This window comes from Theropithecus gelada, chromosome 11 (genome assembly GCF_003255815.1).
Source record: "Theropithecus gelada isolate Dixy chromosome 11, Tgel_1.0, whole genome shotgun sequence".
Taxonomy (NCBI): Eukaryota; Metazoa; Chordata; class Mammalia; order Primates; family Cercopithecidae; genus Theropithecus; species Theropithecus gelada.
The window spans coordinates 12,463,348-12,485,391 of NC_037679.1; the positions used below are offsets into that span (position 1 = coordinate 12,463,348).

Here is a 22,044-nt window from a genome sequence, read left to right on the forward strand (position 1 = left end):
AGACGGGGTTTCACCATGTTAGCCAGCATGGTCTTGAACTCCTGACCTCAGGTGATCCGCCCTTCTTGGCCTCCCGAAATGCTGAGATTACAGGCGTGAACCACCGCGCCCGGCAGATAAACTATTTCTATTTCGCCGCGAGCATAATAAGCAAACGTGCACAATAGAATATTCGCCCATGAGTGGTCCCCAATTTGCTAAGGGAAAAAAGCTCATTGGCCCTCGCTTCGCCCTTCCTCTTCTCCTTTTCTCACCAGGACAAAATTTCAAATTCAGCTTTTATTTATTAAATTAAAAAAAAAGACTCCACAAAGGGCATGATCCCTTCCATTCCACAATGTTCTCTCCCCAAGCTCCAGCGGCTTTAACCCTTTAACTTGGGGCCTTGAGACAGCAGGGGACAGAAAAGGAGGATCCAAAGTTACAGGAAAGGCACGAAGCGGCTTTAAAAGTCACTGGTGGTGGAGATGGGAGCATCCGAAGTCCCAGGGTGGGGGTGTGTGGATACACCCCCAGATCAGCTTGGGGGCCTCTGTCTTCCTAGCTCTGTAAGTTGTTCTTTCTCAGGGCTTCTAGGCACCAGGTCTAGCACAGTACCTTGCACAGAGTAGGCACTCAATAAATACTTGATTTATTTGAATCTGATCCCAGAGAAAGCCTTCCCCACTGATTCTTCAGGAGGTGCACCTCCAAACCAATGTCCTCCTGTTACATGGGCTTCCCCAAAGAGCACATCTAAGATGGCAGCTGCAAGCTCTCCATAACCATGGCAACAGGGGATTAACCTGATGGGGTCATGGTGTCTAAGGGGAGGGGCAGTGGAAGAACCTGCTCTGGGGTCAAGGGAGCTGGGGTACATTCCAGTACTTCTCCCCTCCATAGGACTTGAGGTTTCACAGCTTCTGGCTGGGGCTGGGGATGTTAGGGATCCCCCTAATCAAGAGATACCCCATCAACTCTTTAGCAGAGATCTAGCTAACCCAATTTGTAGAGACTTCATTACAAGAGAAACCCCATCAACTGAGATCCTGATGATAGACATTCTATTGGCAAGATCTTCTCCACTAACATTTTGTCTATACAGAGATGCATTTGACTAGAATATCCTTAGTAGAAATGGATCCACTTCCCTCCCCAGCTCACTCTACCTGACCCGTCATCATAACTTACATAAATAGAATTATTATTACTATTCATTACTCCTGGTACATAGGGTTAAATATACAGGCCTGGGGGCAGCCTCCCTGACCCTGGGGTCACCCCATCTTTGGGATCAGATCCCCGCTGGTCTGCCCCCCTCTTGGCACCCTGCCTCTGGCCAGGTCACTAACCCCAATCCCCCAACCATGGTCCCTGATGAAGAGGCCACCAGGGGGCAATAAATTATCATTATCATTGTGTTTGTAAAAAGGAAAAAAAGTTCTGGAGAACGTGAAAGCAATGATGTAAGAAGTTGGGAAGACTGAAGCCTAGAGGCTGAGGGACAGCAGTAAATAAGCTTGAGAAGTAGAAAGGGTACATGTCAAGGAGTGAGATGGAGAAATTGTGTTGGGAGCCCAAATTGAAAGAAAGTGTGTTGATGTGGCAGGGCCAGAGTCTAGGAAGCCGGGGTGCGGAAATCAGGCACAAGGGGAGGGCCTGAGATGAGAGTTTGCAGAAAGCCAGTCTCATGGTGAAGGGAGGTGAGCTGAGGAGGCATGCAAGGAGATACCCAAGCCCAGAATGACCAGGAGGGAGACAGAGGGAGAGAGAGAGCCCTGAAGGATGGCATGCATGGGGTAAAGAGAGTGATTGGCAAGCAGTGGTCTAGAGAGCCAAGAGAGACTGGCAGGACAGCCCTGGGGTGGGAGACCTTCCACCCGGCTCAGATCTCCAGCAAGTTGCTCTGCTCAGGGCTGCCTCCAGGGGCTTTCTCTGGGGTTGCTGGCGAGGCAGAAGGTCGGGGCGTCTGACTGGCCTCCTCTTCCCCTGTGCTGCGGACCTCCCCCAGCTCCTTGGGGCCACTGGGAGGGGGACCCGGGCCTGGTTCTCCATGGGTGCGCTGGTGTTTGCTCAGGTGGTCACTTCGGGTAAAGCGCTTGGAGCAGAGCAGGCAGGTGAACTTCTTCTCCCGGGTGTGAGTGCGCACGTGACGCTCCAGCTCATCCGAACGAGTGAACCTCTTGCCACAGAAGAGCCAGTTGCAGACGAAAGGCCTCTCGCCTGTGTGCCAGCGCAAGTGGGCCTTCAGGTGCGAAGCCTTGCCATACACCTTGCCGCAGCCAGGGATGTGGCAGCTGTGGATGGGCTTCTTCCGCAGCCCAGCCGCTGCTGCTCCCAGCCTCTCTAGCTCCTGGCAATTAGGGCAGTCGCAGGAGGAGCGACCTGCCCCACTGCCCCCATATCCACCACTGCCCCCGGTGCTTGCACCCCGTGGGGGTTTGGCTCCACCACTCCCTTCCAGCTGCCCACTATTTCCCACTGCCTTGGGTTTATAGACATCTTGGGGCAAGACATGCTGGGGCCCTGGTTGCAAGAGGTGGGGAGCTGGGTAGGGGGCTGGATTAATAGGAGCAAAGTCGGATGGGTAGGTGGGCAGCTGGGGGTTCAGTGGAGGCTGAGCTGGACCTGTGGGCAGTGTCCCTTGCAGCCCATCACCCTGGCCCTGCCCACCACCTAGCCAGTTGCCTCCAGGGTGCATGTCCCACCATGGAGTAGGAGCATTGCCTGGGCCTGGTGAAATGCCTGCATGGATGCCTGCCTTGTACCAGGAGCCATAGGGATGTGTCATGTCCAGAGAGGTGTAGACACTGGGCAGACAGTCAGAAGAGCCGTGCCCCTTGGGCACTAGTAGCCCAGGCTCCTGGGTGCCCGTGGGCCCAGGGAATGAGTGGGAAAAGGGAGGGTAGTCGTTGGCATAGCCTGAGGTGGGTGCTGGAGGACTGCCTGCAGGTGAGAGGAGCCCATTAGTGCTTGAAAAGGGGGCTGGATAAGCATCCCCCATGGTTTTGGAGGCTGAAAGGTCACTGCCCACAGAGTACGGCTTCTTTGTGCCTGCTTTGCCCAGTGTTGTTGAGTCCCGCAGAGGGCTGGAGCCACCAAATTTGCTGCACGCTGCCGTCAGCATGGCCAGGGGACTGGAGCCATAGTGAACTTCCTCCTGTGGAAAGAGGGACGCACTGCTTAGGGAGAGGGGAGGAGAGGTGCAGAATGAAGGGTAACACTTTAGGTCTGTGACCTAGAGACATCCACAGCAGAACAGAGGGGTCAGGCAAGAGTTGAAGAGGGTGGAGAATTACAGGTAAAAGAGGTTGGCCAGTGAGAACTGGACCTCAGGGCAGACTCACATGGAGTCGTGGGAAGAAGAGCAGAGGCCCAAGACTGCAGCTCAGTATCCTAGCCCGGGAGGCAGGAAGCAGAGCTCATTCTGGAGTTGCTAGGGGTGTACTAGGGGCCTCCAAGGAACAGGAGGTTCTTTTTCATTTTGTTTTTGGTTTTTTTTTTTGTTTTTTTTTTTTGAGATGGAGTCTCGCTGTTGTCGCCCAGGTTGGAATGCAATGGTGTGACCTCAGCTCACTGCAACCTCCGCCTCCCGGGTTCAAGAGATTCCCCTGCCTCAGCCTCCCAAGTAGTTAGGATTACAGGCGCCTGCCACCACACCTGGCTAATTTTTTTTTGTATTTTTAGTAGAAACGGGGTTTCGCCACGTTGACCAGTCTGGTTTCAAACTCCTGACCTCAGGTGATCCACCCACCTTGGCCTCCCAAAGTGCTGGGATGATAGGCATGAGCAACTGCGCCCAGCCTTTTCTTTTCATTTAAAAAAAAATATATATTTTTTGAGACAGTCTTGTTCTGTCACCCAGGCTGGAGTGCAGTGGCCCAATCTCGGCTCACTTTACCCCCCAGGTTCAAGCAATTCTCCTGCCTCAGCCTCCCGCATAGCTGGGATTACAGCCGCACGCCACCACATTGAGCTATTTTGTATTTTTAGTAGAGACGGGGTTTCACCGTGTTGGCCAGGCTGGTCTTGAATGCCTGACCTCAAGTGACCCAAAACTCCTGACCTGAGCCTCCCAAAGTGTTGGGATTACAGGCGTGAGCGGCCACGCCCAGCCAAAAAAATATTTTTAGAGACAGGGTCCCACTGTGTCTCCCAAGCTGAATGGAGTGCAATAGCACCATCACAGCTCACTGTAGCCTCAAACTTCTTTCTGGGTTCAAGCGATCCTCCCACCCTCGGCCTCCAGAGTAGTTAGGACTACAGGCACATGCCAGGGGCTCTTTTAAAATGGCTGTGAGAAGAACTGAGGATAGAGACAGCAGCTAGGTGAAGTGAGAATTGGGGATCCTGACCCTTGGAAGTAGGTTTGGAGCAGACCAAGGCCATGGTCAGGGCCTTGGAGAGGAAAGATGAGGCTCGAAGAGCAGTGTAGGAAGAAGGTCAAAGTATTAGGGGACTATATTTGCTCCCATGACAGATTTTCCCAGCTTCATCCCATACCCCATATTCCATTTCCTGTCGCTGCTTCAGCTCCTGACTAAGGCAGTGGTCTGGTCTCCCTGAGGTCCAATCCTCATGTCCCTGGTAAGGAATCTCTTGGCAGGGACTCGGGCTGGGGAGCAAGAGGAAGTGATGGTGGAGACACTGGGACATTGAGAGGGAACAGGGCTGCCGCCAAGCCCGAACTGTGGCTGAGACAAGAATGCCTTTCAAGCAGGCAGTGAGCACCTCCTGCTTTGTGGTGCCAGCTGGTACCCCTTTGAGAGGGCAGGAAGAGCCCAAAGTCGTCATGCCCTTCCAAGGCAAGGAATGGGGTGACTAAGACACTGGCCCACAGCCACACTGCTTCATGCCTCAGTATCCCCTAACATGTAGTCCTTCTAGTACCGTGAATGAAGGAAGACATGGATGTAGTGTATGGGAGTCTTTTAGAAATGCAAGGGTATCTTCTGGCCAGGCGCAGTGGCTCATGCCTGTAATCTCAGCACTTTGGGAAGCTGAGGTGGGTGGATCACGAGGTCAGGAGTTCAGAATTATCCTGGCCAAGATGGTGAAACCCCATCTCTACTAAAAATACAAAAAAAAATTAGCCGGGTGTGGTGGCGGGCGCCTGTAATCCCAGCTACTCAGGAGGCTACTAATTGCTGGGAGGTGGAGGTTGCAGTGAGCCGAGATGGCGCCACTGCATTCCAGCCTGAGCTATAGAATGAGACTCAATCTAAAAAAAAAAAAAAAAAAAAGAAAGAAAAAAAAGAAATGCAAAGGTATCTTCTTAATGCCCACCATGCTGCTGCTACCATGCCAAACCACTCTCAAGATCTCCGCCTCTCAGGAAATCATGGTACCTCTCCCTGGGGAAGGCATCCAAGGAGGAAATGCCCTACAGCATTGCTGGCTGGCATAGACATTCATTCATTGCTGGGAATCCCACCAAAAAAGATGCCCTCAACATCTACCCCTATGCAGTTATATGGGTATGAAAGGGCTAGAAGAACATGTTTTGAGGATTGGGTTCTTCACAAACTGATATGCCTGATCCTTTCCCAGTAAAGCTGAGAAAAGAACTCGAGAATTCAGAGTTCTCACACCTGCCTGGTAGCTCTTAGCATGTAGTATGTGTACGATGCCAATCTGAGAGGTGGGCCTGAGGCCCTAGGGTTGCCATGAGGTGTGTGTGCAGTCCCCACTCCTGCACTGCTCCCCAAGTGCAAACCTGCTGCTCCTCCTGCGCAGTTACCTCTCTCGAAGGTCCCGTTGACTCCCAAACTGAGCCACCAAAAGCTTTCTCCAGTCTAACCACAGTGAACACTCACGGTTCCTCCTAGTCAGGGTTTCCCAGGAACCCCTGATCTTCCAAGCAGTTGGTGAGCTATGGCAAGGCAGCTGATGGGGAGGACTCAAATCCTAGCAGAAAGAAGAGGTAGAAACATGGAGTTCAAAGGAGAGATGTAGATACCCAGAGACATGGGGCACAAAGAACCTGCGTAGGGTGAGTGATTGAGGTAAAAGACCCATAGCAATGGGGAAAGGAGGACCTGAGAGGAAAAACTGGCATTGAATGACAGAAATAGCTATAATTCCAGCACTTTGGGAGGTCAAGTGGAGGAGGGTTGCTTGAGGCCAGGAGTTTGAGACCAGCCTGGGCAACATAGTGAGACCTCATCTGTATAACAGATTTCAAAATTAGCTGGGCTTGGTGGTGCATGCCTGTAGTCCCAGCTCGTCAGGAGGCTGAGATGAGATCACTTGAGCTCAGTAGTTAGAGGCTGCAGTGAGCTATGATTGCTCCACTGCACTCCAGCCTGGACAACACAGCAAGACCCTGTCTCAAAAACAACAACAACAACAACAAAAAAGAGGCAGAAATAGGCAGGGACCTAAAAGAGGAGAAAGGTAAAAAGACACAAACTAAGAAGGAGAGATGATGGAAAAGAGACTGGGCTACAAAAGCAAAGAAAAGCAGAGACGAAAAGAAAGGAGCGGAAAAAAGAAAAGTGGGGGAGAAGGAAGAAGGCAGCCTTCCTACCTAAGAGAAAACCACCATGGTGCTGGGCCCCAGAAAACCCCCAGACCAGGCCACTCCTCCCTTCTTCTCCCCCCTGACCGCCCCCTCTCCCTCTGCCCAGCCCGGCTCCGATGGTTTCCCTGCGGTCGGTTTATTTTTAAAAACGCCGACGCCGTCCCCCGCCCGGCCCTCACACTGCGGCCACAGGGGCCTCAGCCAAGCCCAGGGACCCCACCCAGCTGTGGGGAGGGAAGGAGGGGTGAAAGAAGGCAGCCAGCCCCAGGCCAACAGGAGACCCCAGCCCTGGGGAGTGGAGGCCCAGAGGGCCCTTGAAGGCAGGGAAGGGGGAGCAAGGAACCAGACCCCAGTGCTGGGGGGGCTACGGGCTGAGCACGTGGCGAAGTTTCACCACGGCCTCAGTTTCCTTCTCCTGCTGATTGTTCTCTCCTGAGAACTCAGGGAAAGAGTCCTGGTTAAGAGTTTTAAGTATGTGTTCCCATACCTGATCAAATGTGTTCCCTTTCCAGGGCCCAGCAGTCCCACCTTTGAGTTGTTCCCTCCCGACCTCCACCCCACCACCCTTAAAACAAAACAAACAGAATTAAAGTATTGAAGTGGGAGTGTTTGGAAAAAGAACAAGATAGGAGCTGTCCCAACTCTCCCACCCAGATGTGGAGCAGGGGAGGGGGACCCCTCCTCCCAGGGAGCTCGTGGTGCTGTGCCCAGCCTGGCCTCCCAGTGGAAATGCTCGCTAGGCATCTCAGGGCTGACTGGCCTTAGGTTCTCATTTTCCAGTTCTCAACTTTCTCAGCCTTCTCCCAAGTTTCTTCGTTCTCCCAGCTTCCCAATTCTCCTTTCCCACCTAGGCTCCCAACCATTTCTTCCCCCTCCTTGTTCCCTGCATCTCATTTGGCCGAGGTGAGCCCCTCATCAAGCAGCAGCTGCTTCCCTCTCTGAACCCCACGTTCTTCCCACTGCCAGAGCCCACCCATACCAGGCAGAGAGGTTCCTGGGGAGGTGGGGAGGAAGTTAAGGGCCCAGGTACCCAAAAACTAGGTGCAGGTGGTCGAGGGATAGGACGGACTGGTGTGCCTTTGTGTTGCAGGCATCTCTAGCTCACAGGAATGAGGGGACATGAAAGCCTAGCTTCCACGACACTCTCCTTTCACCATGCACTATCCCAATCCCATGTCTTTCCAGCAGGCCTCTGGGCCGGTCCCTCCCAAGGCACCAGCGCCACGTTGGCAACACTGGCATGATGCCCACGCCCACTGACACTGTCCCTGCCCTGGGTGGACCCAGGATTTCCATGCATCTTATTCCTCAAGACCACAGTGTTTCAACAATGGCTCAAAATAGAGTCTGTTGGGGAGGTGGCAGGACAACAGTCTGCACCCATTGCATCTGCGGGTAGACCCCTGGCTGGATACAGAGTGTGACAAGGGACATGGTGTCCATCTGGTTGGTTTGCATGCTATTCCCCCAAACTCAGCCACAAACTCACTATCTCACAGCCTTGTGCACACACCATTTATCACTTGGACTCACAGCACTCAGATGGCCCAACTTACACACACACACACACACACACACTCTCTCTCTCTCTCTCTCTCTCTCTCAGAGCCCGCAGCACACTCGACTGCACCCTAACAATTATACTACGGCCAATGAACACAGGTGGTAAAAGACTCCTGCCCCATCTCTCATACACACACCTCTCCCACAGGTTGAGTGAGTCGGCTTCCTGTTTGGCCCCGCACCCCTGGGTCTGAGCTAGGGCACTGGGAAGTGAGATGTGAGACCCAAGAATAGGGCAGAGTCAAGGCTACTGCAGGGGGCTGACTTTCGGGGAGGGCCCTCTGGCCCTCAATTTCTGCAGAGAGACCTAGAAAGCAGGACAGAGATGGTGACAGAAGAACAGTGTCAGAGACCCAGAAGCAGGGAGGAGTCTGGCCCTGAGTGGCTGTGAGCCCTCCCTTCCCAACTCTGTGCCTTGGGTCTCCTAGAAGCCATGGTAGAGTCAGAAATTTCTCAAGACACCAAACCCTGACCCCGATAGTACCCCAATTCCCTTTGTCCCCAGTGCCAGAGGCAAGGGATGCTGGGGTCCCAGCCCAGAGGGGAAGTGGCCCAGTCCGCCCTGGAGCCTCCCACTCCCAAAATAGAGCTGAGTTTGTCTTTGGCTGAAAGCTAAATATTTGTGAGCCGGGCAAGCGGCCTCAGACCCCGTCCCTCCTCCTTGGTTCCCTCTCAGGCCTGGGCTCAGTTCCCCTGGTCAGCCCCCCCACATGCACAGGCTGGCCTCCTCCTTTCTCTCATAGCCTGCCTCCTCTCCTCCACACACCAGCTCACAGGCCCAGCCCCCTCCCCACACAACCAGGCAAGATCCTGCCTGGGCTATGAGTCCCAGGAGACAGGACCCCTAAAGAGCTATACCCAGTTGCTGCTCTGTGCCCACTCAGCCAGTCCTCTCTGCCTTCTATCTCTGCTGCCAGCTTATGAATTTCCTACCTCTCTCTCCTCACTACCCTTCGTCCCCCTCCCCCTCCTTTCTCCATCCCTTTTCCACTCCTCACAGTCAGTGTGCTTAGCTGACCTTAGGTAGGGGTCCATGCCGTCTTCTGACCTAATCCCCTCTCACCCTCTTTTCACTGCCCTCTGAACCCTGGCCCTATTCTTCCCTCCCTTTTCTCCTGCCCTCTGCTTCCCCTTTCTTGGACCCCACTCCTCTCTCCGCATCAGAAGGACCCCTGGAATTGACAAGCACCAGAGCTACTACCTATGTGAGTTGGAGGAGGTAGGTGGGCAAGGACTAGGACCATTAATGTTGTGGCTGGTTTCCTGGGGAGAAGAGGGGACAGTTACCTCAAGCAGGGAGGACGCCATCCTGAGGCTGGGGAACGGGTCCCAAGGAGCCAGGCAGATGGAGAGAGCTGAGCCGGGGAGAGAGAGAGAAGGGAGAGGGAGGGAGAATGGGAGAATGGGAGAGAAGAGATCTAAAGTTAGAAGGGACCGGGGTGGGGGGTGGGGGGTGGGGGGCTGCTCTCTGTCTGTAGGGATCCACCCTCTAATTACAGCTTTCCCAGTGGAGAAGGCTCCGGATCCAATGAGGAGGGCGAGAGAGGGAGGCAGAGGGTCCAAATTTCCTGCTCCATTTGCTGAGCTCCCCAAAGAAGGGATCAGGGAGGGAGAGGAGAAAAAGGGGCGCCCATGGAAGGGGTGGGAAGCAGGAAGAGGGGAGAGCAACACGGGCAAGTTGTCAGGGCTTCCTCGGGGAGGGGGGCTGCTGAGGGGAGAGGTTAAAGGGATGGTGGACCCCAGTGTCCTACACGTGGCAGCAGTCCCATAGGCATCTGTGGGCACCCCTCCCAGAGCTCCCCAGTGTCATGTACCTGGGGAACCTGGGGCTGGCTGTCCCGAGTCTCTCCTCTCTGGAGGTCTGGCAGGGAGAGTGCAGGCAACGGGTGGCCTGAAGGTGCTGGAAGGGATCCGCTGTCTCCCAGGCCAGCTCCACTCCTGTTCCCACTCAGGCTCCGGTCCTACAGTTCTACTCTGACTCCAGAGTCCTTGCTGCTGCTCGGCGGCTGCTGCTTCTGCTACTGCTGCTGCCTAGGCTGCTGCTGCCCGCCGCTGCTGAGGAAAGGAACAGGAGGGAAAAGGAACAAACCCCAAACCACTAATTAGAGATCCAGGGGGGGGATGGGGGGTTGGGGACGACACTCACACACAGAGACTGGAACGCACTGACATACACACTCATGGCCAAACACAGGGGTGATGCATGCACACGTACACACAGTACCACTCACATGGGTACAGCCACTATCATGAATGAACACAGACAGACACACGCAAATGCACACAGTGACACACTAGAGGAACACGCACCACACCCGCCCCAGCTGACCATGCAGAGGCTTGCTTCCCCAGTCACCCACCTGCCTCTAGGTCAGGACAGCAGTGTGTACGTGCCCCTGTGTGTGTGTACATGCCCGTGTGTGTGCATGTGTGTGTGTTTGTGTATGTTGTGTGAAGAGGGATGGAAGGTTCTGAGGTGGTTTCTGCTGCCTAAACTTTTAGTGTCACTGAGGTAGGTTCCAGAGCAAGGCCTGGAGGAAGGGTTGAAGAGTTGGGAAAGGCTTGGTATTGGCTTGGGGGTCCCTCAGTCTTCCAGTGCCTCAGTTTCACTGTTTGGAGGTCATACCTAGGCCCACCTCACTTTGTGGGGCAGAACCTGGATCTTGTTGATGAAGAGAAAATTTAAGACAGGCAGGAGTGAGGGTGGCGGTAGAAGGTCATTGGGTCAACTCATTCATGCCGACACCTAGCCCCTTTGGATTATTTCCCCCAAAAAGAAATGCCCTAACCGCCATCATTCCTTGTCAGTTACCATCCCTGGGTAACCAAGTTACCATCTCTTAGAGGCCATGGGTTTAATCTCCATCCTTTGGTGGACAGTTCTCCTGAGTGATCTGACTTTCCTGGGAACTCCGGGTTCCCTTTCTCATTGCCATACATCAATTCCCTCCTCCACAGAAAGAGCTGAAGTTATAACTTAATAAGGACTTCCCAACTTTGACTTCCCATCAAAATAGGAAATAAGAGAAGGAAGGTCTTAAGAAGAGAAACCCAAAAAGTCTATTACCTGAAACCTGGGCCCTGGGCCCTGAGGTGTTTATGGGAGAGAGAGGACTGGGCAGCTAAGTGGTAGAACTGGCAGCTCTCCCACAGGGGGGCTTAGCCTGCTGGGGTTGTTTTGCAGGTTATTCCTTAACACACACCTCTCCCCCTCCCAGCTCTGCCTGTCAGGGGAATAAAGCCCCATCATTTCCACTCTTCTCACTCCGCAACACCATCCCTCACTTTCTCGGAGTGCCTACTTCCTTGCTCCTTTTGCTCTCCCAGATCTCCACAGAAAAAGCTGGTAGGTGGCAGGAGCAGATGGAGGTCCAGGGAGGGTTGCACAGCAGTTTCGCCAGCAGGCAGGGACGAATTTCAGGGTAGGGCCCAGGAGTTCTGGATTCTAGCCCCATGATTTGGTTTACCCCAAGGAACTCTGGGAACCCAAGGTTTAGGGGAAGGGTTTGGGAACCAGGTGACTGATAGACAAAGAAAAGGCAGCAAAAGAAGAAACAGAGCAAATGAAACAGTCCAAGAGAATCAGAAGAGATATCACCAGGTATAAGAAAGAGAGAGGAAAGAGGAAAACAGAAGGCCAGATGTGTGGCTTTAAACAAAAACAACAACAACAAAAACAGAGCAGGAAAGAAACTAAAAAGGTAAAGAAACAGGCCCAGAGGAACAAAGATGGGGAGACAATGGCTTGGAAAGGACAGGGAAAATAGCCTGAGGCATAGCCAGGTCCAGAGGAGGAGGAGGAGAAGAAGGAGGAGGAGGAGGAGGAGGGTGGTTGTGTTGTGTTGCCAGGCAGGTGGGGGGGGGGGGCGGGGATGGAGTATAAATAGCACATAATTGTGTCCGCTGATTACACGGGCCACCCCACCCGTCTGCCTGAGAGGAAGTGCCCGTGGTGGGGTGTCCCTGTGACCTCGCGGTCTCCCCCTTGTGGGGGGAGTCTGAGACTAAGGTGCCAGATGGATTTCCGGGGCCCCGAACTCAGAAGTTGGGAAAGATAAGCTTTAGAGAAATTCTGTATCACCAGCAGAAAAGCCCAAGCCCAGTTAGATCAGGCAGGAAACTGAGGCAGAGGAGAAAGTCTAGACTCTAAAGAAGAGATAGCAGGTGAGGAGGGGATTGGGACTCAGATTAGATGAGGGAAGAAAGAAAGAGACTGAAGGGGAAAAGGAGGAAGGATGGAAAGATGAATGGATAGACAGGGCTGGGGAGAGGGGTTGGAAGGAAGGGTCACCTTCTCACTCCCCGTGTGGGCTTTAATCCCTAACCCTACCCGGGAAGGGGCAGATCCTAAGAGTGCTTGGGAAATAAAAAGGAGGAGCAGAGTCCCAGGAAGATGTGAGCCAGGGCCCCTGATGTGTCAACATAGGACACCCTCTGGACACAGAGCCTGTTCCTCACCAGAGATCAGCGCCAAAGATAGGCAGAGGGGCTGCCTGAAGTCCCCAGTTGCTGCCTTCAGGACCCCCTGGGTTCTGACTTCTCCATGTCCTTTTAAAAAATAGTCCTGCAGCCAAGCTGAGGCTCTGGTGTTCCTGGGTCCAGCTCCCTAGTTTCCTTCCCAGGGCCCTGAGGGGCTGGGGGCAGCAATTGGAAGTCCTAACCAAGGACCTACCTCCACCCTCTCAGGCCTCCCTCAGCCCAGCCTCCCAGGGGGTGGGGCAGCCCAGGCAGAGGCGCCATGTGGCAGGGGCGGGTAGAGGCTGCGGCTCTGGTCCTTCCAGTATAAACCCCCTAGGCATCTGGTTTCTATCCACCACCCCCCACCACCCTGGGGGCCCCTCAGCCTCCGCCCACGGCCACCCAGACGCTGAGCTCCAAGGGATGGATGCCCCAGAAGGAAGGGGTGGGATGATGCCTTTCTGATATCCCAATGCCAGGACTGGGCTGAACCACAGGAACCACTCCCTTCCCGCCCTCCCCTAGGAGAATCAGGGTGGGCTTTCTAGGTTAGAGGGGGTTGAATCTGGCACCTGCCTCAGTTCTCCAAATGATTTTAGATCTTTTTGGAAAGATCAGTGGGGTGAAAACAGAATGAAAACTGGGCAGAGTGGGGCCAGGTGCGGTGGCTCACGCTGGTAATCCCAACACTTTGGGAGGCCGAGGTGGGTGGATCACCTGAGGTCAGGAGTTTGACACCAGCCTGGCCAGCATGGTGAAACCCCGTCTCTACTAAAAATACAAAAATTAGCTGAGCGTGCTGATGGGTGCCTGTAATCCCAGCTACTCGGGAAACTGAGGCAGTAGAATCACTTGAACCCAGGAAGTGGAGATTGCAGTGAGCTGAGATCACACCATTGCACTCCAGCCTGGGCAACAAGACCAAAACTCCATCTCAAAAAAAAAAAAACAAAAAAAAAACTGGGGAGAGTGGGAGACCTGTACCCCCTACTCCCAAGGAATGCTACCTCTGTCATCCACACCATCGCCCTCTACCACTCTTCTAGGTTGGGCTGTCTCTAAGAGCCTCGTCCAAAGGGACTCCCAACTTTTCATTGTTGCTGTTATAGAAGGTTTGACTATCCTAGGGAGAATCACCAGAGAATAGTGAGCAGAGTCACTGAAACAGAGACTGACACATGCACTAATACATACCTGATGAGGGACACATTCATATCTGCATACTTGCACACACACAAGGTGACACATAATTCATACACATTTGTACTATGCAGGCATCCATATTGACAGACACTGATATATACATATACAGATAATGCTTACCCCAAGACACCCTAACCCCCAATCATAAAAATGCATACACCAGTATATATATATACATCGTACAGACTCACAGCCACCTAGACTACTCCCCACATGGACTCCCAGACACCCATCAACACACACATCTACACATGTGGCAAATGTCACATACATACACCCAGGGCTATCATTACAACTTTACAGCTCTGGAGATCTCTGAGGTCTCCTAAAGGGCACTTGGGAACCCCTCTCCCTATAAGGATCTGGGGATAAGGGTGTTATGGAGGCCAATGCCAGTCCTGCAAATTGCTGCCTCCAACTCCTACTAGTATAAGAAGCTCCAGTGTACTTTTAGGTACTGTTGATCCAATACTCCACACACATACACCAGAGTTCAGAAACGCAGATGGCCCAGCAAACTCCCTGGCCCTGGGGAACCCCAGCATCCCTACCCCCACCCAGGCCCCCGCTGCTCTGCGGCCCCGCTGACTCATCTCTCCCTCTGTGGAGCTCCCCAACCACAGGGGCCTGGAAGAGAAGCTTGGAAAGTTGCGCTCATGTCCCGGGCCCCTGCTCTGGCCACTACCCGCCCATGCACCCAGCCCAGCCCTTGTCTCCAGTGGATACTCCAGCGACAGAGAACATAGAGGGGACAGGAAAGAAGAAGGCACCCAGAGACAGGGAAACAGAAAGACACAGGAGAGACAAAGAGGAAACAAATGGTGGGCATACAGATGAGAGACCCTGAGGATCAGCTACTAGTCTGTTGGGTCTTCCAAGAGCAATGGGGCTGATGACCAGGAAAGCTTGCTCCTTGGGTTGAAGGAACATCCACTCATGGCCTCAGGATTTAGAGACTGCTGAGTGCCTTGACCCAGCATTTCTGACACTAGGCTCAGCGTACTTGGGGAAGAGGACCCAATTTTAGGAGGCAAAGCTGAGGACACGGGGTAGAAGGAAAGCTTTTAAGAGGCTGGCAAACTTGTATAGGACAGCTTGGAAAAGCAGCTCCTCATCCCAACAAATATGTACACAAATTTACAGGTACAGACAGACTACAACTTTCCTTCCTCTCTGCTAGGTCTCCCCATCCCCTCTTCCAGCACCAGGGCTACAAGGCAGGACTTCTGGGACTGGCTCTGGCTCCCCTCTTCCCTGAACCTTGGGTTCCTTCATTGATATTGAGCCCTGATATAATTCAGCAGCTTTATGAGAGGCAGATCAGAATCAGAAACAGAAGTACCATGTAAGGAGGAGGAAGGAAACTGGATGGCAGGGGACAAAGAGGAAAATGAAAGGAAGGGGAAGACTGAGGTCTGATTCTGAAACAAGGGACCTGTCCTGGATGCCTGTGTCTAAAATGGGACAACATTGAATTAAGTAAGAACCTAGTCATCTCTAGAAAATGACCCTTTGTAAAAATGACCCTAGAATCTGATCCATGAAATATACTAGTGTCTTTCATAAGAAGAACTTGGGGTGATGGAGTTCTGATCACATCATCCCTAGGAGTGAGGCTGAGCAACTCAAGGGGATGGTCCTTCAAAATCCTAAATACAGACTGAGTGAGGTGGCTCACACCTGTAATCCCAGCACTTTGGGAGGCTGAGGTGGGTGGATCACCTGAGGTCAGAAGTTCGAGACCAGCCTGGCCAAAATAAAATTAGCTGGGTGTGGTGGCATGTGCCTGTAATCCCAGCTACTCGGGAGGGTGAGGTAGGAGAATCACTTGAACCCAGGAGGCAGAGGTTGCAGTGAGCCGAGATCGCGCCACTGCATTCCAGCCTAGGGGACAAGCGAGACTCCATCTAAAAAAAAAAAAAAAAATCCTAAATACACACCTCTCCCCGCTTTCTCTGGCCTGCTGTGTTCTTCGTGGGAGCACAGATTTTTGAGATGTGGAATGAACCTAAAGAACATTCTTTCATTCAACAAATGTTCAGAAAGCACCTACTTTGTGTCAAGCACACTGGGCTAGACTTAGGCATGCGATAACAAGCAACACAGACTCATCCCTTCACCTCAGAAACTAACCAGCAGCTAATACAGAAGAGTAGGAAGTATCTCGATAGAATAAGGGGAGCCAGGCGCAGTGGCTCATGCCTGTAATCTTAGCACTGTAGGAGGCTGAGGTGGGCAGATCATGAGGTCAAGAGCTCGAGACTAGCCTGGCCAAGATGGTGAAACCCCCATCTCTACTAAAACTACAAAAAAACTTAGCTGGGTGTGGTGGCAGGTGCCTGTAATCCCAGCTACTTGGGAGGCTGAGGCAGAGAATTGCTTGAACCTGGGAGGCGGGGGTTGCAGTGAGCCGAGATCATGCCACTGCACCCCAACCTAGACAACAGAACGAGACTCCATCTCAAAAATAAATGAATAAATAAATAAATAAATAAATAAAAATAAAATAAAAAATAAGTACTGGATGTTATAGGAGACAAAAGGGTAAACCTAAGCCAGTTGTTGGGGGGGGTTGGAATTAAGGAAGACTTCTGGAAGAAAGGATGACTAAGTAAAGAAACTAAAGGACGAATCAGAGTTATCAAGTAAAAAAAGGAAGCGTGGCCCCGGCGCAGTGGCTCATGCCTGTAGTTCCAGCACTTTGGGAGGCTGAAGTGGGTGGATCACATGAGTCCAGGAGTTTGAGACCAGCCTGAGCAACATGACAAAACCCCGTCTCTACAAAAAATACAAAAACAAAAAACAAAACAAAAAACCATACCCTGGGTGACAGAATGAGACCTTGTCAAAAAAAAAAAAAAAAAGGCCACGCGCGGTGGCTCAAGCCTGTAATCCCAGCACTTTGGAGGCTGAGATGGGCGGATCACGAGGTCAGGAGATCGAGACCATCCTGGCTAACACAGTGAAACCCCGTCTCTACTAAAAAATACAAAAAACTAGCCGGGTGAGGTGGCGGGCGCCTGTAGTCCCAGCTACTCAGGAGGCTGAGGCAGGAGAATGGCGTAAACCTGGGAGGCGGAGCTTGCAGTGAGCTGAGATCCGGCCACTGCACTCCAGCCTGGGCAACAGAGCAAGACTCTGTCTCAAAAAAAAAAAAAAAAGGAAGAGTGTTGTAGGCAGGGGGAAGAGTATATGCAAAGGGTCAGAGGTATGAGGGATTAACAACTTTCGAGATGCTGAAAATTGAATGTGAGTGCAACACAGAGTGCAGGCTGATGGAGAAGTTCTAATCAGCTATGCAAGGGGCCTAGACTTGATCCAAAGGCAACATAGAAGAATACTTGTATATTAGAGAAACAACTGACTTCAGAGAGGAGAATGAAATAGGGGCTTAGAGCCAGGCGGTTCTGGGTAAATCAGGCATTTACAATGGTGCAAGCTTGGGTAACCTATTTAACCTTTGAGGCCTAAGATTCCTCTCCTGTTGAAACGGACAATGTAATATGGTAACCTCCCAGGGTTGTTACAAGGATTAGCAATAATACATGTAGAGTTCTTAGCACAGTGTCTGGCACTTAGTAGTTTCTCCATAAATGGTGTCTATCAGTATTGTCACAGTTGGGAGAAGGGCAAAATTGGAGGCAAGGAAACAATCTGTTGCAGCAGTCCAAGCAAGATGTGGGAAGGTGTGGCCTGTAGTAGCAGAGAGGATGAGCAGAAGTCAATGAAGGGGGCCAGCATGGTGGCTCACACCAGCACTTTGAGAGGCCAAAGTGGGCAGATTACTTGAGCCCAGGAGTTTCAGACCAGCCTGGCCAATATGGTGAAACCCCTTCTCTACTTAAAAATACAAAATTGGCTGTGCCAATTTTTGGCACATGCCTGTAATCCCAGCTACTTGGGAGGCTGAGACATTAGAATCGCTTGAGCCTGGGAGGCGGAGGTTGCAGTGAGTAAGAGATCGCGCCACTGCTCTTCAGCCTGGGCAACAGAGCCAGACTGTCTCAAAAAAATAAAAATAAAAAAATAAGTCAATGAAGGGGTGATATTGAGGATGTGAGGTGGAGAGGACTTGGTGTCCAATTGGATGTGAGGGGTGAGTAGTCACAGACAACTTCCCTTGATCTATGTGTTGATGTGTGCACTTGCACACAGGACGTGCAGGCATTTTAGAGGTATGTCTATTCAGTTCTGAGAATGGCTCTTGACAGTTGCTGGATCTGGCCAACAGAGTGAAGGGCCAGGGCAGTATCTGAGGACCTGGCCTGCAGTCTCCCAGAAGAACCCCCGCCTCTGCCCTCTGCCCCAATCCCTCCTGAACTATTTCCTTTCCCCCTTTTCACCCATGTCTCCCTCCCCCCACATTCCATCACCTCCCCTACATAGGAACCGGCTGTAAGTTCTAAGCCTACCTAGGCCCACTCTTTCCCCTCCTTCCTTTTTCCACTGCCTCAGTTAATGAGGGTCCTTGGAACTCAGCTACCAACATTACTACCTCCTCCCCGCATAGCCTCAATAGGACGCCCCTCTCTGGATTTCAAAGCACTGTTCAACGTCCCCCATCCACCCCCAACCCCACGTGGACGTGTGAGGCAAGAAGCACAGTTGAAGCTGAGGCAGGATGGGGGCGGTCTCAGCCCCCAGCCACAGCTGTGGGAGAGATAGGCACCCTCAGACGGACAGGACAGGTCGTGAGCTCCAGGGCTGCTGGGAGGTCTCTCGCGGCCTAGGCCCGGCTCAGGGCCGCTGGGGATCTCGCCTCCCTCCCGTGCCTCAGTGTCCCCGCGCGGCCGAGGGGCGGGCAGCCGGGGGGCGGGGCGCGGGCGGGGCCGGCCGGGCCAGGCGCCCGGGCAGGAGGCAGCTGCATATCTGCGGTCCCGACCACAATTGCTGGGAGTCGCGTCCCGGAGACTGGCGGCGCTGACTCTGCCCGCTGCGGCCGCCGCGCCGATTAGAGCCCGAGAGGGAGCGCCAGCCCGGGGGAGGGGGCGGCGGCGGGGGAGCTCCGGATGCCCCTTCGCCTCCGCCCAGCCAGCGCCCCCCGCTGCCCGGCCCAGTCCTTTCTCAGCCACCCGAACCCAGGACTGGAGTCCTGCGTCTTCGGTTGTAGCTTTCTCGAGGCTGCATCCAAGCTTCTTCCTCCGGATCCTGCAGTGCCCGAGGTCCCGACGGTGCTAACATCCCGTTGACCCCAGCCTGCCAGTCTCTCATGCCCTTTCTCTTCCCCATCAACCCACACAGAGAGGAGTCAGGATCTCAGAGCTCCCCGATTCTCGTATCCTCCGCTCCCCAACGCACTCTCTAGGCAAAAGCCCTTCCAAGCGAAGAAGAAGGTCAGAGACGCAGAGGACGGGCTTTCCAGGGCCAGAGCACCCCCTGCTGGCTGGCCCGAAGTCCCCACCCCTCCCCCTCCAGCTGTGATCTCCAGCTGTGGTGGCTGAGAAGAGCTGGCTCCTTTGATCTAGGAGCGTGGCAACCCCCTCCAGGCGCCCCATTAACCTCCATTATCCCAATTAGGCAGCCCTCCCAGTCCTGGATCCAAGCTTCAAAGCCCCCTCAGTTGCGAGAAAAGGGAGCTGAATCGTATGCCCCCTACCTCCCCACCAAGCCACACTACTTTCAGACAAGACCCAGGTGCTCTGGTCTCCAGCTTGTGTACATGATAGCAAGGCCAGAAGAGGGACCCTCAGGGGCCACCCTCATCCCAATCCTGAAACTTAATTAGAAAGAGAAGCAGATAGTCAAGGGGACCCTCTTTTGCTGGCCCATTTTCCTGCATTCAATGATTTCAGTGGCAGCATCCAGGTTCCTGGCTGACCTGAGCTTCCTATCAACTTATCCAGCTTTATCCTGTGGAAAGGGTAGCCAAGAGCCAACCCCCTCCTCCCTTAATCCTATCTCAACACTCCCTTCCTCCCTCCCTCCTGGAACAATTTCCGCTGGGGGAGCCAGAGCAGGGCCCAGCACAGTGGCCGCTTCCTGGAACATTTTCCTGTATCCGAAACCGCGGCTCCCTCCCCAGGGACCGGCTGATCAAGGCCAGATGGGAGCAGGGATGGGGGAGGAGGAGAAGGAGCCAGACTCTCACCATCACCCCCTCCCAACACATATGCACACCACAGGAGCCCCTGCCCTGACACACAGAGGCTGACACAGGCATATACCACATGTCACAGTCACACCATGGGCAATCATGGGGACACATGAACCACAGAGGTCAGGTCAAGTTAACACACCCGTAGATGATCACACTCTCTCTCTACCTGGCCCTCTAAAGTGTCCTTGGACCCTAGGCCTTCCTTGCCAGATAAGGAGACCTTAGGAATCCAAGAACACTGGCACAGGATAACAGGAGGACCTCAATTAACAGAGGAGACAGAGACATCTAATGTGTCCAGCCAGACAACACCCACCATTCCATTCTACTTCTAGATGGTGCTCAGGCCTGCCTAGCCCATCTCTCCAGGATCCTGGGAACTGGGGTAGAGGAAAGCTGTGGGGGCTTCTTCTCAAGTGCTACCTTCAGAGGACTTTCTAGTTGCTTCCAGATTCTTGGAGAAGATGCATACGATGTCTAGTGGGCTCACTCATGGCAGCCAAAGGACAAAGAAAGGGGAATAATGTGTGCAGCTGCAGGGAGCTCTGGGAGCCTGGAGAAGGAAGGAGAACCAGAGTAACTCCTGGGGACAGAGAGGAACCCTAGGGATTTTATGGTCTTACTGGTGACATACTGCCCCCAACACTGATCCTCCTGATCTCTTCTATCTCAGCCCTGGTGATTAAGAAGAAGAGGATAGGGATTGTGCCCCTAGCTCAGCCCATTCTTCAACCATATTATCTTCTGCCAGTAATCTGCCAGGTCAGCCAGGAACCTGGATGCTGCCACTGAAATCATTCTTCAACCATATTATCTTCTGCCAGAAATGTAGAGCACATTTCCAGTACAAGACCCTAAATTTTCCTTTTTCTAGATGGAGTCTTGCTCTGTCACCCAGGTTGGAGTGCAGTGGCATGATCTCAGCTCACTGCAACCTCCACCTCCTGGGTTCAAGCAATTCTCTTGCCTCAGCCTCCCGAGTAGCTGGGACTACAGGCTAATTTTTGTGTTTTTAGTAGAGATGGGGTTTCACTATGTTGGACAGGCTGGTCTCGAACTCCTGACCTTAGGTTATCCACCCACCTCGGCCTCCCAAAGTGCTGGGATTACAGATGTGAGCCACCACCTGGCCCTGATGACCCTAATTTTTACATCCCTCATTTGTCTTTTGCTGGAAAGGGCACAGATTTGTGCATGGATACAATATGGAACAGAGCTATGGAAAAGCTGAGGATGGAGATACATAGTCTCCTCTTTCCTGGAACATATCACTGGTTTAGGGAAATATTTGAAACTGGAAAGTTCCAGAAAATCTGGGATGCATGGTTACCATGAAGGGATGAGGGACTGACTATATAATCATAAGAACCAAAGCTAATCAGGATAGCCAAAAGTCCTTGTGTTCTTTCTTCAGTTTTGTAGCCCCGTTAGAAGGTATATCTGCCTTTCCCAAGCTCACCTGGGGAGGCAATACCTCAAGCCATCTTTACTCACATGTTTAATGGTTTGCCTCCAACTATCCAGAAGTTATTTATTTATTTATATTTTTGTAGAGACAGGGTCTCCCTATGTTCTCCAGCTGGTCTTGAACTCCTGGGCTCAAGCGATCCTCCCACCTCAGCCTCCCAAAGTGCTGGGATTACAAGCATAACCCACCATGCCTTGCCCAGAAGTCCTTTATGTGGTATAACCATTGTCTATCTTCCTTTCAGCTTGTAACTTTTTGCTGTAGCTCCAATACAGAAGACTATTCATCAATTTGGTAGTCAATGGCATTTATTGAGTGGCCCTTTGGGTGAAATACTATAGAGAAAATGCTGCATACAACTCTCAGTCCTTGCTCTTTAGGAGTTTAGTAGTGTGGTTAGGGAAAAGAGATACAGGAAAAAACTAGGGGCCAGGCGTAATGGCTCCCACCTGTAACCCAGCACTGTGGGAAGCCAACGTAGGTGGATTACCTGAGGTCAGGAGTTTGAGACCAGCCTGGCCAACATGCTGAAACCCCGTTTCTACTAAAAATACAAAATAATTAGCCAGGCTTGGTGGCGAGTGCCTGTAATCCCAGCTACTCAGGAGCCTGAGGCAGGACAATCACTTGAACTCAGGAGGCAGAGGTTGAAGTGAGCCGAGATCGCGATATGGCACTCCAGCCTCCAGCCTGGGTGACAAGAGCAAGACTCCGTCTCAAAAAAACAAAAACAAAAAACAAAAAAAAGAAAGA

At 52.7% G+C, this 22,044-nt stretch overlaps 1 protein-coding gene across 2 annotated transcripts; it reads right to left on the reverse strand.

The window, feature by feature from the left end:
* Nucleotides 1-264: 264 nt before the first annotated feature.
* Nucleotides 265-19,023, reverse strand: SP7 (Sp7 transcription factor). 2 transcript variants are annotated; one of them, XM_025403154.1, is made up of 2 exons: nucleotides 9,353-9,463; nucleotides 265-3,139 (listed from the first exon to the last, which is right to left on the reverse strand). In XM_025403154.1, the coding sequence occupies exons 1-2, from the start codon at nucleotides 9,371-9,373 to the stop codon at nucleotides 1,865-1,867; spliced, it is 1,296 nt and encodes a 431-aa protein (XP_025258939.1). In that variant the 5' UTR covers nucleotides 9,374-9,463; the 3' UTR covers nucleotides 265-1,864. The 2 variants fall into 2 exon arrangements, with proteins under 2 accessions (XP_025258939.1, XP_025258940.1); XM_025403155.1 differs by lacking the exon at nucleotides 9,353-9,463 and adding an exon at nucleotides 18,823-19,023 and having other exon boundaries at nucleotides 1,662-3,139.
* Nucleotides 19,024-22,044: the final 3,021 nt, after the last annotated feature.

Excerpts from the sequence above, each read along its gene's own strand:
- SP7 (XM_025403154.1), bottom strand. The coding sequence starts at position 9,373 with ATGGCGTCCTCCCTGCTTGAG. Across the intron at positions 3,140-9,352 it reads TGGCGTCCTCCCTGCTTGAG|GAGGAAGTTCACTATGGCTC; the intron begins GTAACTGTCCCC and ends CTCTTTCCACAG.